The 15,778-nt window shown below is 48.3% G+C and overlaps 1 protein-coding gene across 2 annotated transcripts in view; it reads right to left on the minus strand.

The window, feature by feature from the left end:
- The window catches only part of MAEA (macrophage erythroblast attacher, E3 ubiquitin ligase), a 323,598-nt gene that overhangs the window by 25,520 nt on the left and 282,300 nt on the right, over positions 1–15,778 (minus strand). For both annotated transcript variants that reach the window (XM_063924905.1, XM_063924901.1), the window contains exon 5: positions 12,827–12,903. In XM_063924905.1, the coding sequence (XP_063780975.1) occupies positions 12,827–12,903 (77 nt within the window). The remainder of the gene's footprint in view (positions 1–12,826; positions 12,904–15,778) is intronic.

Consider the following 15,778-nt stretch of genomic DNA (forward strand, 5'->3'; position numbering starts at 1 on the left):
CTTAGCAAGAATTGCTCCTACATCCCTGCCTCTCGCCATTGTACATCTCTGCCCTCTTTTCACCAAGCTGTATTCTTTCATTAGAAGAGTTGGATGGCTAGCTTTAGTTATATACATACTAACTAGCAGCTAAGGCTGAATGGCAATAAATGGACGCAAATTTGTCCGCCAACCACACTCAGCTGAAAAAATAGGATTTGAATTACCTACTGGTAAATCCTTTTCTTGTAGGCCATAGAGGATATTTGGGTCCACCTTAGTACCATGGGGTACTGACGCCCCCTTGTGCACTGGCCCCTCCCTCTATGGCCCTCCTACCAGACTCAGTCTAGAAACTGTGCCCGAGGAGACTGACATATCCCGAGGAAGGATGTAATAGAACAGTGGTGAGATTCGAACCAGCAAACACAAACAAGAGGAAAGCCATACTAACCAACTTGAAATGGAACAGCAACAGCTGAACCAACAACATTATTTAACAAAGTAATAGTGCAGGAAAAACGAAATACTGGGTGGGTGCCCAGTATCCTCTACGGACTACGAGAAAAGGTTTTACCGGTAGGTAATTAAAATCCTATTTTCTCTCTTACGTCCTAGAGGATACTAAGGTCCACATTAGTACCATGGGGATGTACCAAAGCTCCCAAACCAGATGGGAGAGTGCTGAGGTTCCTGCAGAACTGACTGACCAAACTGAAGGTCCTCAGAGGCCAAAGTATCGAATTTGTAGAACTTAGCAAACGTGTTCAAACCCGACCAAGTAGCTGCTCGGGAGAGTTGTAAAGCAGACACACCGCCCAGGAAGAAGCCACCGACCTAGAAGACTGGGCTTGTACTTTAGGAACCGGCAATCATGCCGATGAATTAGCATGCATGATAGTAAGCCTGATCCAGCGAGCAATAGACTGCTTTGAAGCAGGACACCCAATTTTCTTGGGATCATAGAGAACAAACAGCGAGTCAGATTTCCTGTGACGAGCTGTCCGCTTCACGTAGATCTTCAAAGCCCTCACAACATCCAAGGACTTTGAAGTAGCAGAGGTGTCAGTAAGCACCGGAACCACAATAGGTTGGTTGATATGAAACGCAGATACCACCTTAGGAAGAAATTGCTGACAAGTTCAGCTCTATCTTCATAAAAATCAAAAATAGGGGCTATTGTGAGACAACGCCCCCAGTTCGGACACATGCCTGGCTAAGGCCAATAGTGTAACGGCCTTCCACGTAAGAAACTTAACGTCAACCTCCTGTAAAGGCTCAAACCATTCTGATTGTAGGAACTGCAACACCACGTTCAGATCCAAAGGTGCCGTGGGAGGCACAAAGGGCGGCTGGATGTGCAGAACCCCCTTCAAGAACGTCTGAACCTCAGGGAGGGAAGCCAATTGTTTCTGGAAGAAAATGGATAAGGCCGAAATCTGGACTTTCAAGTAGCCCAAATGTAGGCCCACACCCACACCAGACTGTAAAAAAAGGAGAAAACGTCCCAGTTGAAATTCCACTTTTAGGAGATTTCCTGTTTTAACACCACGATTCATATTTTTTCCAAATACGGTGGTAATGTTTAGATGTTACCCCTTTCCTGGCTTGGATCAGGGTTGCAATAACCTTGTTCGGAATGCCTTTCTGGGCTAAAGTTTGATGCTCAACTTCCATGCCGTCAAACATAGCCGTGGTAAGTCTTGATGAAAGGCCCCTGTTGTAGAAGATCCTCTTGAAGAGATAGAGGCCACGGGTCCTCTAGGAACAACTCCAGTAGATCCATGTACCAAGCCCTTCTTGGCCAATCCGAAGCAATGAAAATTGCTTGAACCTTTTCCTTTTTTATTCTTTTGAGAATTCTTGGGATCAGTGGAAGAGGTGGAAACACGTAAACCATTTGGTAGACCCATGGACTCACCAGATCATCCATCGCCACTGCTTGCTGGTCCCTCGACCTGGAACAATACCGCTTTTGCTTCTTGTTGAGACGAGAGGCCATCATGTCTATTTGTGGAATTCCCCACCGACAGGTTAAGGACTCGAACACCTGCGGGTGAAGGCCCCAGTCTCCCGGGTGGAGCTTGTGTCTGCTGAGGAAGTCCGCATCCCAGTTGCCTACTCCCGGAATGAAGATTGCCAACAGCGCCACCGCGTGTCTGTCTGCCCAGAGGAGAATTTTTGTTACCTCTGACAGTGCTGCTGTGCTCTTCATTCCGCCCTGTCGGTTTATGTACGTTACTGCTGTCATATTGGCCCTCATTCCGAGTTGATCGCTAGCTGCCGTTGTTCGCTGCGTAGCGATCAGTTAAAATAACGGCAAAACTACGCATGCATATGCACCGCAATGCGCACGCGCAGCGAACGGGTACAAAGAGCAACGTGGCTTTGCAAAAGGTTCTAGCGACGCTTTCAGTCACACAGCCGATCGCAAGGAGATTGACAGAAAGTGGTAGTTTCTGGGTGTCAACTGACCATTTTTTGGGAGTATTTGGAAAAAACGCAGGCGTGGCCGGGCGTTTGCTGGGCGGGTATCTGATGTCATTATCGTGTCATTCGTCGCAGCAATCATCGCACAGAATAAGTAACTACAGGGCTGGTCTTGTTCTGCACAAAATGTGTTTGCAGCCGCTCTGCTGCACAGGCATTCGCACTCCTGCAAAGCGAAAATACACTCCCCCGTGGGCAGCGACTACGCGTTTGCACGGCTGCTAAAAGTAGCTAGCGAGCGATCAACTCGGAATGAGGGCCATTGTCCAACTGAACCTCAATGGCGTGATTTTGAAGAAGATGCGATGCTAGTAGCAGAGCGTTGTATATAGCCCTTAGTTCCAGAATGTTGATTGGAAGAATGGTTTCCTGACTTGACCATTTTCCTTGGAGCTGTTCCCCCTGGGTGACTGCTCCCCAACCTCTGAGGCTTGCGTCTGTGGTTAGCAGAACCCAATTTTGAATCCCGAACCTTCAACCCTTGGTCAGGTGAGCAGTCTGAAGCCACCACAGAAGAGAAATCTTGGCTTTTGGTGACAGACGTATCCTCTGGTGCATGTGAAGATGCGATCTGGACCATTTGTCCAGCAGATCCTGTTAGGACCCAGCATGAAACCTTCCGTACTGCAGAGCCTCGTAAGAGGTGACCATATTCCCCAGAAGGCGAATGCATAGATGCACCGATGTCCGGGCTGGTTTCAGGACATACCGTGCCATCGACTGGATTACCAATGCCTTTTCCAACGGACAGAATACTTTCTGTTCCTCCGTATCCAGTATCATTCCCAGAAATGGAAGTCTCCGTGTTGGTTCCAGGTGGGATTTTGGTAGGTTCAGAATGCATCCATGATCTTGAAGTAGTTAGGTTGAGAGGGTAATGCTGTCCAACAACCCCTCCATGGAAGGCGCTTTTATCAGCAGGTCGTCCAGGTACGGTATTATGTTCACTCCCTGCTTGCGAAGGAGAAACATCATCTCTGCCATTACCTTGGTGAATACCCTCGGTGCCGTGGAGATGCCAAATGGCAGGGCTTGAAACTGGTAGTGACAGTCCAGTAGTGCAAACCTTAGATAAGCCTGAAGAGGCGGCCAAATCGGAATATGAAGGTACGCATCCTTGATGTCCAGAGACACCAGGAATTCCCCCTCCTCCAGACTTTAGATCACCGCTCTCAGAGACTCCATCTTGAACACCCTTAAATACAGGTTCAGTGATTTGAGGTTTAAAATGGGCCTTACCGAACCGTCCGGTTTCGGTACCACAAAGAGGTTGGAGTAATAACTCTTGTTTTGTAGTTGAAATGGAACTGGGACAATGACCCGAGTCTGTACCAGTTTTTCAATAGCTGCCTGTAAAATCAAACTTGGTTCCAGAGAAGCTGGTAAGCCTGATTTGAAGAATCTGTGAGGTGGGAGTTCCTGAAACTCCAGTCTGTATCCCTGGGTGATAAGGTCTGTGACCCAGGGATCCTGGCAAGGTGTTGCCCAAACATGACCGAAATAATGTAATCGAGTTCCCACCTGCTTGTCTTCCAGGCAGTGTGGACCACAGTCATGCTGAAGGCTTTGAGGAAGCAGACCCGGAGGTCTGTTCCTGAGAACCTGCAGCTGCTGGTTTTCTGGGTTTACCTCTATTACCTTTGAAGGCTGTAGAAGAACATTTGGATCTGCCTTTGAATTTCGCTGTCCGAAAGGACTGCAGAGTTGGAGCAATATGTTTTCCCAGCTGGTGGTGATGCGGAAGAAAGGTACGTAGACTTATCCGCCGTAGCCTTGGATATCCACTTATCCAGTTCATCTCCAAAAAGGGCCTCACCTGTGAATGGTAGGTTTTCCACGACTTTCCTGGAATCCGCATCTGCAGTCCACTGGCGTAGCCACAAGCCTGTGCGCGCTGACACTGCCATGGCAGTGGTGCGTGCATTGAGCAAACCAATTTCCTTTATGGCCTCCACCATAAAGTTAGCAGAGTCTTGAATATGCTGCAGGAGTAAAACCATCTCCCCCCTGGGTAAGGTATCCAATCCGTCAATTAGGTTACCTGACCACTTTGCAATGGCTTTAGTGATCCATGCGCAAGCAATAGTGGGTCTCTGGGCCACCCCAGCAGCAGTGTATGATGATTTGAGAGTGTTATCAATCTTGCGGTCAGCTGTTTCCTTTAAGGATTCTGCCCCAGGAACAGGTAAGACTATCTTATGTGACAACCTAGACACTGATGCGTCCACAATCGGCGGGTTTTCCCATTTCTTTCCATCTTCCAGAGACAAAGGGAAAATAAGAATTTACATACCGATAATTCTATTTCTCATAGTCCGTAGTGGATGCTGGGGACTCCGAAAGGACCATGGGGAATAGCGGCTCCGCAGGAGACTGGGCACAAAGTAAAAGCTTTAGGACTAGCTGGTGTGCACTGGCTCCTCCCCCTATGACCCTCCTCCAAGCCTCAGTTAGGATACTGTGCCCGGACGAGCGTACACAATAAGGAAGGATTTTGAATCCCGGGTAAGACTCATACCAGCCACACCAATCACACCGTACAACTTGTGATCTGAACCCAGTTAACAGCATGATAACAGAAGGAGCCTCTGAAAAGATGGCTCACAACAACAATAACCCGATTTTTGTAACAATAACTATGTACAAGTAATGCAGACAATCCGCACTTGGGATGGGCGCCCAGCATCCACTACGGACTATGAGAAATAGAATTATCGGTAAGTAAATTCTTATTTTCTCTAACGTCCTAGTGGATGCTGGGGACTCCGAAAGGACCATGGGGATTATACCAAAGCTCCCAAACGGGCGGGAGAGTGCGGATGACTCTGCAGCACCGAATGAGAGAACTCCAGGTCCTCCTCAGCCAGGGTATCAAATTTGTAGAATTTAGCAAACGTGTTTGCCCCTGACCAAGTAGCTGCTCGGCAAAGTTGTAAAGCCGAGACCCCTCGGGCAGCCGCCCAAGATGACCCCACTTTCCGTGTGGAATGGGCTTTTACAGATTTTGGCTGTGGCAGGCCTGCCACAGAATGTGCAAGCTGAATTGTACTACAAATCCAACGAGCAATCGTCTGCTTAGAAGCAGGAGCACCCAGCTTGTTGGGTGCATACAGGATAAACAGCGAATCAGATTTTCTGACTCCAGCCGTCCTGGAAACATATATTTTCAGGGCCCTGACTACGTCCAGCAACTTGGAATCCTCCAAGTCCCTAGTAGCCGCAGGCACCACAATAGGCTGGTTTAAGTGAAATGCTGAAACCACCTTAGGAAGAAATTGAGGACGAGTCCTCAATTCTGCCCTGTCCGTATGAAAAATTAGGTAAGGGCTTTTATAGGATAAAGCCGCCAATTCTGAGACACGCCTGGCTGAAGCCAGGGCTAACAGCATTACCACTTTCCATGTGAGATATTTTAAGTCCACAGTGGTGAGTGGTTCAAACCAATGTGATTTTAGGAATCCCAAAACTACATTGAGATCCCAAGGTGCCACTGGAGGCACAAAAGGAGGCTGTATATGCAGTACTCCCTTGACAAACGTCTGAACTTCAGGAACAGAAGCCAGTTCTTTTTGGAAGAATATTGACAGGGCCGAAATTTGAACCTTAATGGACCCTAATTTGAGGCCTATAGACAGTCCTGTTTGCAGGAAATGCAGGAAAAGACCCAGTTGAAATTCCTCTGTAGGGGCCTTCCTGGCCTCGCACCACGCAACATATTTACGCCAAATACGGTGATAATGTTGTATGGTTACATCCTTCCTGGCTTTGATCAGGGTAGGGATGACTTCATCCGGAATGCCTTTTTCCTTCAGGATCCGGCGTTCAACCGCCATGCCGTCAAACGCAGCCGCGGTAAGTCTTGGAACAGACATGGTCCCTGCTGGAGCAGGTCCTTTCTTAGAGGTAGAGGCCACGGGTCTTCCGTGAGCATCTCTTGAATTTCCGGGTACCAAGTCCTTCTTGGCCAATCCGGAGACACGAGTATAGTCTTTACTCCTCTCCTTCTTATGATTCTCAGTACTTTTGGTATGAGAGGAAGAGGAGGGAACACATACACTGACTGGTACACCCACGGTGTTACCAGAGCATCCACAGCTATTGCCTGAGGGTCCCTTGACCTGGCGCAATATCTGTCCAGTTTTTTGTTGAGGCGGGACGCCATCATGTCCACCTTTGGTTTTTCCCAACGGTTCACAATCATGTGGAAGACTTCTGGGTGAAGTCCCCACTCCCCCGGGTGAAGATCGTGTCTGCTGAGGAAGTCTGCTTCCCAGTTGTCCACTCCCGGAATGAACACTGCTGACAGTGTTATCACATGATTCTCCGCCCAGCGAAGAATCCTTGCCACTTCCATCATTGCCCTCCTGCTTCTTGTGCCGCCCTGTCTGTTTACGTGGGCGACTGCCGTGATGTTGTCCGACTGGATCAACACCGGCTGACCCTGAAGCAGAGGTCTTGCCTGACTTAGGGCATTGTAAATGGCCCTTAGTTCCAGGATATTTATGTGAAGTGACGTTTCCATGCTTGACCACAAGCCCTGGAAATTTCTTCCCTGTGTGACTGCTCCCCAGCCTCTCAGGCTGGCATCCGTGGTCACCAGGACCCAATCCTGAATGCCGAATCTGCGGCCCTCTAGGAGATGAGCACTCTGTAACCACCACAGGAGAGACACCCTTGTCCTTGGAGACAGGGTTATCCGCTGATGCATTTGAAGATGCGATCCGGACCATTTGTCCAGCAGATCCCACTGAAAAGTTCTTGCGTGGAATCTGCCGAATGGAATCGCTTCGTAAGAAGCCACCATCTATCCCAGGACCCTTGTGCATTGATGTACTGACACTTGGCCTGGTCTTAGGAGGTTCCTGACTAGGTCGGATAACTCCTTGGCTTTCTCCTCCGGGAGAAACACCTTTTTCTGTACTGTGTCCAGAATCATCCCTAGGAACAGCAGACGTGTCGTCGGAATCAGCTGCGATTTTGGAATATTTAGAATCCATCCGTGCTGTCGTAGTACTACTTGAGATAGTGCTACTCCGACCTCTAACTGTTCTCTGGACCTTGCCCTTATCAGGAGATCGTCCAAGTAAGGGATAATTAAGACGCCTTTTCTTCGAAGAAGAATCATCATTTCGGCCATTACCTTGGTAAAGACCCGGGGTGCCGTGGACAATCCAAACGGCAGCGTCTGAAACTGATAGTGACAGTTCTGTACCACAAACCTGAGGTACCCTTGGTGAGAAGGGCAAATTGGGACATGGAGGTAAGCATCCTTGATGTCCAGAGACACCATATAGTCCCCTTCTTCCAGGTTCGCTATCACTGCTCTGAGTGACTCCATCTTGAACTTGAACCTTTTTATGTAAGTGTTCAAGGATTTCAGATTTAAAATGGGTCTCACCGAGCCGTCCGGCTTCGGTACCACAAACAGCGTGGAATAATACCCCTTTCCCTGTTGTAGGAGGGGTACCTTGATTATCACCTGCTGGGAATACAGCTTGTGAATGGCTTCCAATACCGCCTCCCTGTCGGGGGGAGACGTTGGTAAAGCAGACTTCAGGAACCGGCGAGGGGGAGACGTCTCGAATTCCAATTTGTACCCCTGAGATACTACCTGCAGGATCCAGGGGTCCACTTGCGAGTGAGCCCACTGCGCGCTGAAATTCTTGAGACGGGCCCCCACCGTGCCTGAGTCCGCTTGTAAGGCCCCAGCGTCATGCTGAGGACTTGGCAGAAGCGGGGGAGGGCTTCTGTTCGTGGGAAGAGGCTGTTTGCTGCAGTCTTTTTCCCCTTCCTCTGCCCCGGGGCAGATATGAGTGGCCTTTTGCCCGCTTGCCCTTATGGGGATGAAAGGACTGAGCCTGAAAAGACGGTATCTTTTTCTGCTGCGAGGTGACTTGGGGTAAAAAGGTGGATTTTCCAGCCGTTGCCGTGGCCACCAGGTCCGATAGACCGACCCCAAATAACTCCTCCCCTTTATACGGCAATACTTCCATATGCCGTTTGGAATCCGCATCCCCTGACCACTGTCGCGTCCATAATCCTCTTCTGGCAGAAATGGACATCGCACTTACTCTTGATGCCAGAGTGCAAATATCCCTCTGTGCATCTCGCATATATAGAAATGCATCCTTTAAATGCTCTATAGTCAATAATATATTGTCCCTGTCCAGGGTATCAATATTTTCAGTCAGGGAATCCGACCAAGCCACCCCAGCACTGCACATCCAGGCTGAGGCGATAGCTGGTCGCAGTATAATACCAGTATGTGTGTATATACTTTTAAGGATATTTTCCAGCTTCCTATCAGCTGGTTCCTTGAGGGCGGCCGTATCAGGAGACGGTAACGCCACTTGTTTTGATAAGCGTGTGAGCGCCTTATCTACGCTAGGGGGTGTTTCCCAACGCGCCCTAACCTCTGGCGGGAAAGGGTATAATGCCAATAATTTTTTAGAAATTAGCAGTTTTTTATCGGGGGAAACCCACGCTTCATCACACACCTCATTTAATTAATCTGATTCAGGAAAAACTACGGGTAGTTTTTTCACACCCCACATAATACCCTTTTTTGTGGTACTTGTAGTATCAGAAATGTTCAAAACCTCCTTCATTGCCGTGATCATGTAACGTGTGGCCCTACTGGAAAATACGTTTGTTTCCTCACCGTCGACACTGGAGTCAGTGTCCGTGTCAGTGTCTGTATCGACCTGAGGTAACGGGCTTTTTATAGCCCCTGACGGTGTTTGAGACGCCTGTACAGGTATTAACTGATTTGCCGGCTGTCTCATGTCGTCAACAGTCTTTTGTAAAGTGCCGACACGATCACGTAATTCTTTCCATAAGACCATCCAGTCAGGTGTCGACTCCCTAGGGGGTGACATCACTAACACAGGCAATTGCGCCGCCTCCACACCATTTTCCTCCTCATACATGTCGACACAGCGTACCGACACACAGCACACACACAGGGAATGCTCTGATAGAGGACAGGACCCCACTAGCCCTTTGGAAAGACAGAGGGAGAGTTTGCCAGCACACACCAGAGCGCTATATATATACAGGGATAACCTTATATAAGTGTTTTTCCCTAATATAGCTGCTGTATATATTAATATGCCAATTTAGTGCCCCCCCCTCTCTTGTTTTACCCTGTTTCTGTAGTGCAGGACTGCAGGGGAGAGTCAGGGAGCCTTCCTCCAACGGAGCTGTGAGGAAAAAATGGCGCTTGTGTGCTGAGGAGATAGGCTCCGCCCCCTTATCGGCGGCCTTTCTCCCGCTTTTTTGTGGAAAACTGGCAGGTGTTAAATACATCCATATAGCCCAGGAGCTATATGTGATGTATTTTTAGCCATTTAAGGTATTTTCATTGCGTCCCAGGGCGCCCCCCCCCAGCGCCCTGCACCCTCAGTGACCGTAGTGTGAAGTGTGCTGAGAGCAATGGCGCACAGCTGCGGTGCTGTGCGCTACCTTATTGAAGACAGGACGTCTTCTGCCGCCGATTTTCCGGACCTCTTCACTCTTCTGGCTCTGTAAGGGGGCCGGCGGCGCGGCTCCGGGACCCATCCATGGCTGGGCCTGTGATCGTCCCTCTGGAGCTAATGTCCAGTAGCCTAAGAAGCCCAATCCACTCTGCACGCAGGTGAGTTCGCTTCTTCTCCCCTTAGTCCCTCGATGCAGTGAGCCTGTTGCCAGCAGGTCTCACTGAAAATAAAAAAACCTATTTAAACTTTTACTCTAAGCAGCTCAGGAGAGCCACCTAGATTGCACCCTTCTCGTTCGGGCACAAAATCTTAACTGAGGCTTGGAGGAGGGTCATAGGGGGAGGAGCCAGTGAACACCAGCTAGTCCTAAAGCTTTTACTTTGTGCCCAGTCTCCTGCGGAGCCGCTATTCCCCATGGTCCTTTCGGAGTCCCCAGCATCCACTAGGACGTTAGAGAAAGGATGTAATTAATCTTTAGGGATGTGAAAATTTTTGGGAAAAGCAGCTGAGGATTTCTTTTTTACATTAAAATAAGATTCCTCCTCTACTTCTGCCATCTTGTCAGGAATGTGCAGGACATTTCTGATAGCCTCTATCAGGGCCTGTATTCCTTGTGACAGGACCGCATCCCCCCCACTCGCATCCACTTCACCCTCCTCTGAATCTGATGTATCATCATCAGTATCATCCTGCATGAGCTGGGCCAGAGTACGCCTTTGTGGGCAAATGGCGGGGGTTTGAGACGCTGGTATGGGAACTGAATCTCTATTCATCAGGTCATCCATAGACTGTCTTAAGAATTGCGCCTCTTTCTCATTATGGGATAAATTAGTAGAAATATTAGATATCATCCCTTTAATGGAAGCTAACCATGGGGGTTCTGCCCCACTAGCCTGAGAATGTGCACTATCCTGGGTACAGGGTAGTGAGTCTCCGGGTGAGGAAAGACACTCAGCCATGCAGGAAACACAGTCCCTGAACATGGTAACGTGAAGGGACACACACACACACACACACACACACACACACACACACACACACACACACACACGGTGAAAACACAGTTTAACCCACACAGAGCCCTCAGGGAGACACAGAAATTGGAGCCAGCCACACAGCGGCCTTGTAGCCAAATAAAACTTAGCTGGGTCACCACACTAAGTCCCTTGACGAGACATGGAGTCTTTGTGGAAGAGCCACGCTTCCCTGTGATTCCTGTCAGCGTAAGCTGCAGAGGGAAAATGGCGCTGGTGAGCTGCTGGATCCGCTCATAGTGAAGCTCCGCCCCTTTAATGGCACTCGGCCTCCCACTTTTTTATACTGGCCTGAGGTAATTTTTATGCCTAACAGAGGGCTAAAACCCTTGTTAGGTATGATAGCCAGCGCAGATGTGCATTGGTGGCTCAGCGCGCACCTCACAACGGGACACACGTCTGTGTATGCCCTCTGAGCCCCCTGGAGCGCAGCCTGAACTCAGAGCTGCGCTCCTACCCTTGTGCAGCCATTCCCGCCGTCAATCCGCTAACCGGGACGCCAGCGCTGTACTCACCACTCTTCTATCTTCTGGCTCTGTTAAGGGTGGCGGCGTGCTGTGGGAGGGTACACGCGCTGTGGTGAGGCTTGCGAATGACTCACTCAGGAGCTCAGTGTCCCGTCAGCGGAGAAATGGGACCAATAATTCTTTAGGAAGTTGAGCCGTTCTCCACCCTAAGTCCCACGAAGCAGGCAGGCTGGTGCCAATCAGGCCTGCCTGAAAACAACAAACAGAAAATAAATGCAGAAAACTCTTCAGAAGCTTCCCAAGCGTGACCGGCTCCTTCGGGCACATTTTCTAAACTGAGTCTGGTAGGAGGGGCATAGAGGGAGGAGCCAGTGCATACTATTGATTTCTTAAAGTGCCCAAGGCTCCTAGTGGACCTGTCTATACCCCATGGTACTAATGTGGCCCCCTGTATCCTCTAGGACAGGGATTCTCAAACTCGGTCCTCAGGACCCCACACAGTGCATGTTTTGCAGGTAACCCAGCAGGTGCACAGGTGTATTAATTACTCACTGACATTTTAAAAGGTCCACAGGTGGAGCTAATTATTTCACTTGTGATTCTGTGAGGAGACCTGCAAAACATGCACTGTGTGGGGTCCTGAGGACCGAGTTTGAGAACCTGTGCTCTAGGATGTAAGAGAAAAGAGCATTTGGGCAAGAGCCTGGCAAACTGGAAAGATGAGGTGCATGAAGCATTAGGTAAAAACGCAAAGCAGGTATGGAAAACTAATGGCAAGTAGTGAGTAACATGGACAAATCAGCCTGAGTAATGAAATACTATACATTATTGCCAGTTATTTATATAGCGCGCACATATTCCGCAGCACTTTACAGAGACTATTTGGCCATTCACATCAGTCCCTGCCTCAGTGGAGCTTACAATCTATATTCCCTGCCACATGTACACACACATTCACGTTAGGGTTAATTTTGTTTGGAGCCAATTACCATACCTGTTTATTTTTGGATTGTGGGAGGAAACCGGAGTACCCGGAGGAAACCCATGCAAGTACGGGGAGAATATACAAACTCCACACAGTTAGGGCCATGGCGGGAATTGGACCCATGACCTCAGTGCTGTGAGACAGTAATGCTAACCATTACACCATACATAGAATGGCAGTGCCACAGATCCATTCCAAGAGACCAGAAGACCATTCTCCGGTGTGGACCACTGTGTCACGCTACTAGAGAACATTGTCTTATTGTTGCTTTTCAGACAGACCACTAACTAATAAAGAAGGCTACACTGTGCGAGTCTGATTATCACTGAAGAATACAGGTGAGATTTCAGGAAAACTAAAAACACATAAAGAGAGAAAAGTTAATCTTCTTACCGAACAGCGTCCAACCTTTTGTTCTGTCGAATGAGTTCAATAAACTCCTGGATCCTCAGGCTGAATTCCAGGCAGCTCTGGAAGAAGAAAGTAAAGTGAGAAATGACTTCTGAAGACACAACGCTCCTTCCGGGTGCAGAGTAATCTCATGACGCTATATCACTGGCAATTTATCTCTCTTTCAGACATACATGTTAGAAGGGATGAAGAAGTTACAAACAGCCGTAGGTGACTTAACAGAAAGTAGATCCATGAAGATCCCTTATGGGCAACACTAGGAATCAGGACTGATCATCCACTACTTGATAAAAGGTAACTAGTAGCGGAGATGTTGCAAGCTGCCACACTCCTAACGACCTAATCCTTCATCTTTACTATGCAAAATGTTCTAAAATGACCAAGATCTGAGCAATTTAAGGCAAACTGATCACTTGAGATATGCTAAATCTTTCATGCAGTAAATGTGACAAGCTAGTTCTTCTAGAAGCTGGACAATGACGGGATTTAATGCAAGTACAGAATGTAAATTCATTAAAAGTGAAAGTGAATGAATGGGTGGCAAATGCACCACTAATAAAAGTTTATTCCCTTCCTCTCAATAGCACACCTCAGAGGATTCTCTAGATAGGGTGAGACACAATGGGGGTTATTCAATTGTTTGAAAAGTCAGTTGGGTGTCTGTTTTTTCCTATCTAATAGACAGGGAAAAAACAGACAACCAACCGACTTTTCAAACAATTGCATTCCCCACAATGACTCTAACGAGGTAATTAGGGAGGACACACACTGTCCTATATAGGAAAGTCGGGTATACAGACAACATGCCAATATTCTTCGCAGGTAACTGTAAAAGTGAAGCAAGTTCTTAAATTATATTCTTATTAATGTTTATTTCTCTAACGGTCCTAGGGGATGCTGGGGACTCCGTAAGGACCATGGGGAATAGACGGGCTCCGCAGGAGACATGGGCACTTTAAGAAAGAATTTAGATTCTGGTGTGCTCTGGCTCCTCCCTCTATGTCCCTCCTCCAGACCTCAGTTTGAGACTGTGCCCGGACGAGCTGGGTGCTGTTCAGTGAGCTCTCCTGAGCTTGCTGTGAGAAAGTATTTTGTTAGGTTTTTTATTTTCAGGGAGCTCTGCTGGCAACAGACTCCCTGCATCGTGGGACAGAGGGGAGAGAAGCAGCCCTACTCTCTGAAGCTAGGTCCTGCTTCTTAGGCTACTGGACACCATTAGCTCCAGAGGGATCGTACACAGGATCTCACCCTCGTCGTCCGATCCCAGAGCAGCGCCGCCGTCCCCCTCGCAGAGCCTGAAGACAGGAGCCGGATGAGTATGAGAAGCAAGAAGACTTCGAAATCGGCGGCAGAAGACTCCGTTCTTCACTGAGGTAACGCACAGCACTGCAGCTGTGCGCCATTGCTCCCACACACCTCACATACTCCGGTCACTGTAAGGGTGCAGGGCGCAGGGGGGGGGGGGGCGCCCTGGGCAGCATATGGACCTCTTTTGGCAAAAGTACACATATATACAGTTGGGCACTGTATATATGTATGAGCCCCCGCCAAGAAAATGTATATTTAAGCGGGACAGAAGCCCACCGTCGAGGGGGCGGGGCTTCTTCCTCAGCACTCACCTGCGCCATTTTTTCTCCACAGCTCTGCTGAGAGGAAGCTCCCCGGTCTCTCCCCTGCAGATACACGGTAGAAAAGGGTAAAAAGAGAGGGGGGGGGCACATAATTTGGCGCAAAAATCGATATAAACAGCAGCTACTGGGTTAACATTAAGTTACTGTGTTATTCCTGGGTTTATAGCGCTGGGGTGTGTGCTGGCATACTCTCTCTCTGTCTCTCCAAATGGCCTTGTGGGGGAATTGTCTTCAGCTGAGCATTCCCTGAGTGTGTGGTGTGTCGGTACGTGTGTGTCGACATGTCTGAGGTAAAAGGCTCCCCTAGGAGGAGATGGAGCAAATGTGTGTGAGTGGTGTTTCCGTCGTCAACGCCGACACCTGTTTGGATATGTGAAATTAAGTGCTAAGGTAAATTTATTGCACAAAAGATTAGAGAACAGACAGGGAATCTACCCATGTCTGTCCCTATGTCGCAGAGACCTTCAGAGTCTCTCAATGCTCACTATCCAAAATAATAGACACTGATATCGACACGGAGTCTGACTCCAGTGTCGACTACGATAATACAAAGTTACAGCCAAAATGGCAGGAAAGTATTCAATATATGATTATTGTAATAAAAGATGATTTGCATATCACCGATGACTCATCTGTCCCTGACACGAGGGTACACATGTTTAAGGGGAAGAAAGCTGAGGTAAATTTCCCTCCTCTCATGAAGAAAAAGAGCGGGAATCTCCAGACAAGAGACTGCAGTTTCCCACTAAGACTTCTCAGGGAGTATCCTTTCCCTACTAGGGCCAGGATACGATGGGAATCTTCCCCTAGGGTGTCACGTTTGCCCAAAAGGTAGCGCTGACTTAACAGCTATCCTCAGGGATCCTGCAGATAGCATGCAGTAAAAGTACAGTAAAAGTACTTTGAAGTCCATTTACACACATTCTGGTACTCTACTCAGACCGGCGATTGTGTCGGCATGGGTTTATAGCGCTGTAGCAGCGTCGACAGATACCTTGTTAGCAGAGATTGAGACCCTAGTATGTGTGTGTGTGTATGTATGTATGTATGTATATATATATATATATATATATATATATATATATATATATATATATATAAAAAGATGCTGTCTTAGATATATATATATATATAAAACATGCCCAAAGAGACATTAGTCAACGCTATGTCGATTTCTGCTTGACGTGTCCTGTGGAACATGCAATGGACAGGTGATGCCGACTTAAGAGGCATATGGAAGGTTTACCTTACAAGGCTGAGGATTGTGTGGAGAAGGGATCTCGGACCTGGTCTCCACAGCTAT

This window comes from Pseudophryne corroboree, chromosome 1 (assembly GCF_028390025.1).
Source record: "Pseudophryne corroboree isolate aPseCor3 chromosome 1, aPseCor3.hap2, whole genome shotgun sequence".
Classification (NCBI taxonomy): domain Eukaryota; kingdom Metazoa; phylum Chordata; class Amphibia; order Anura; family Myobatrachidae; genus Pseudophryne; species Pseudophryne corroboree.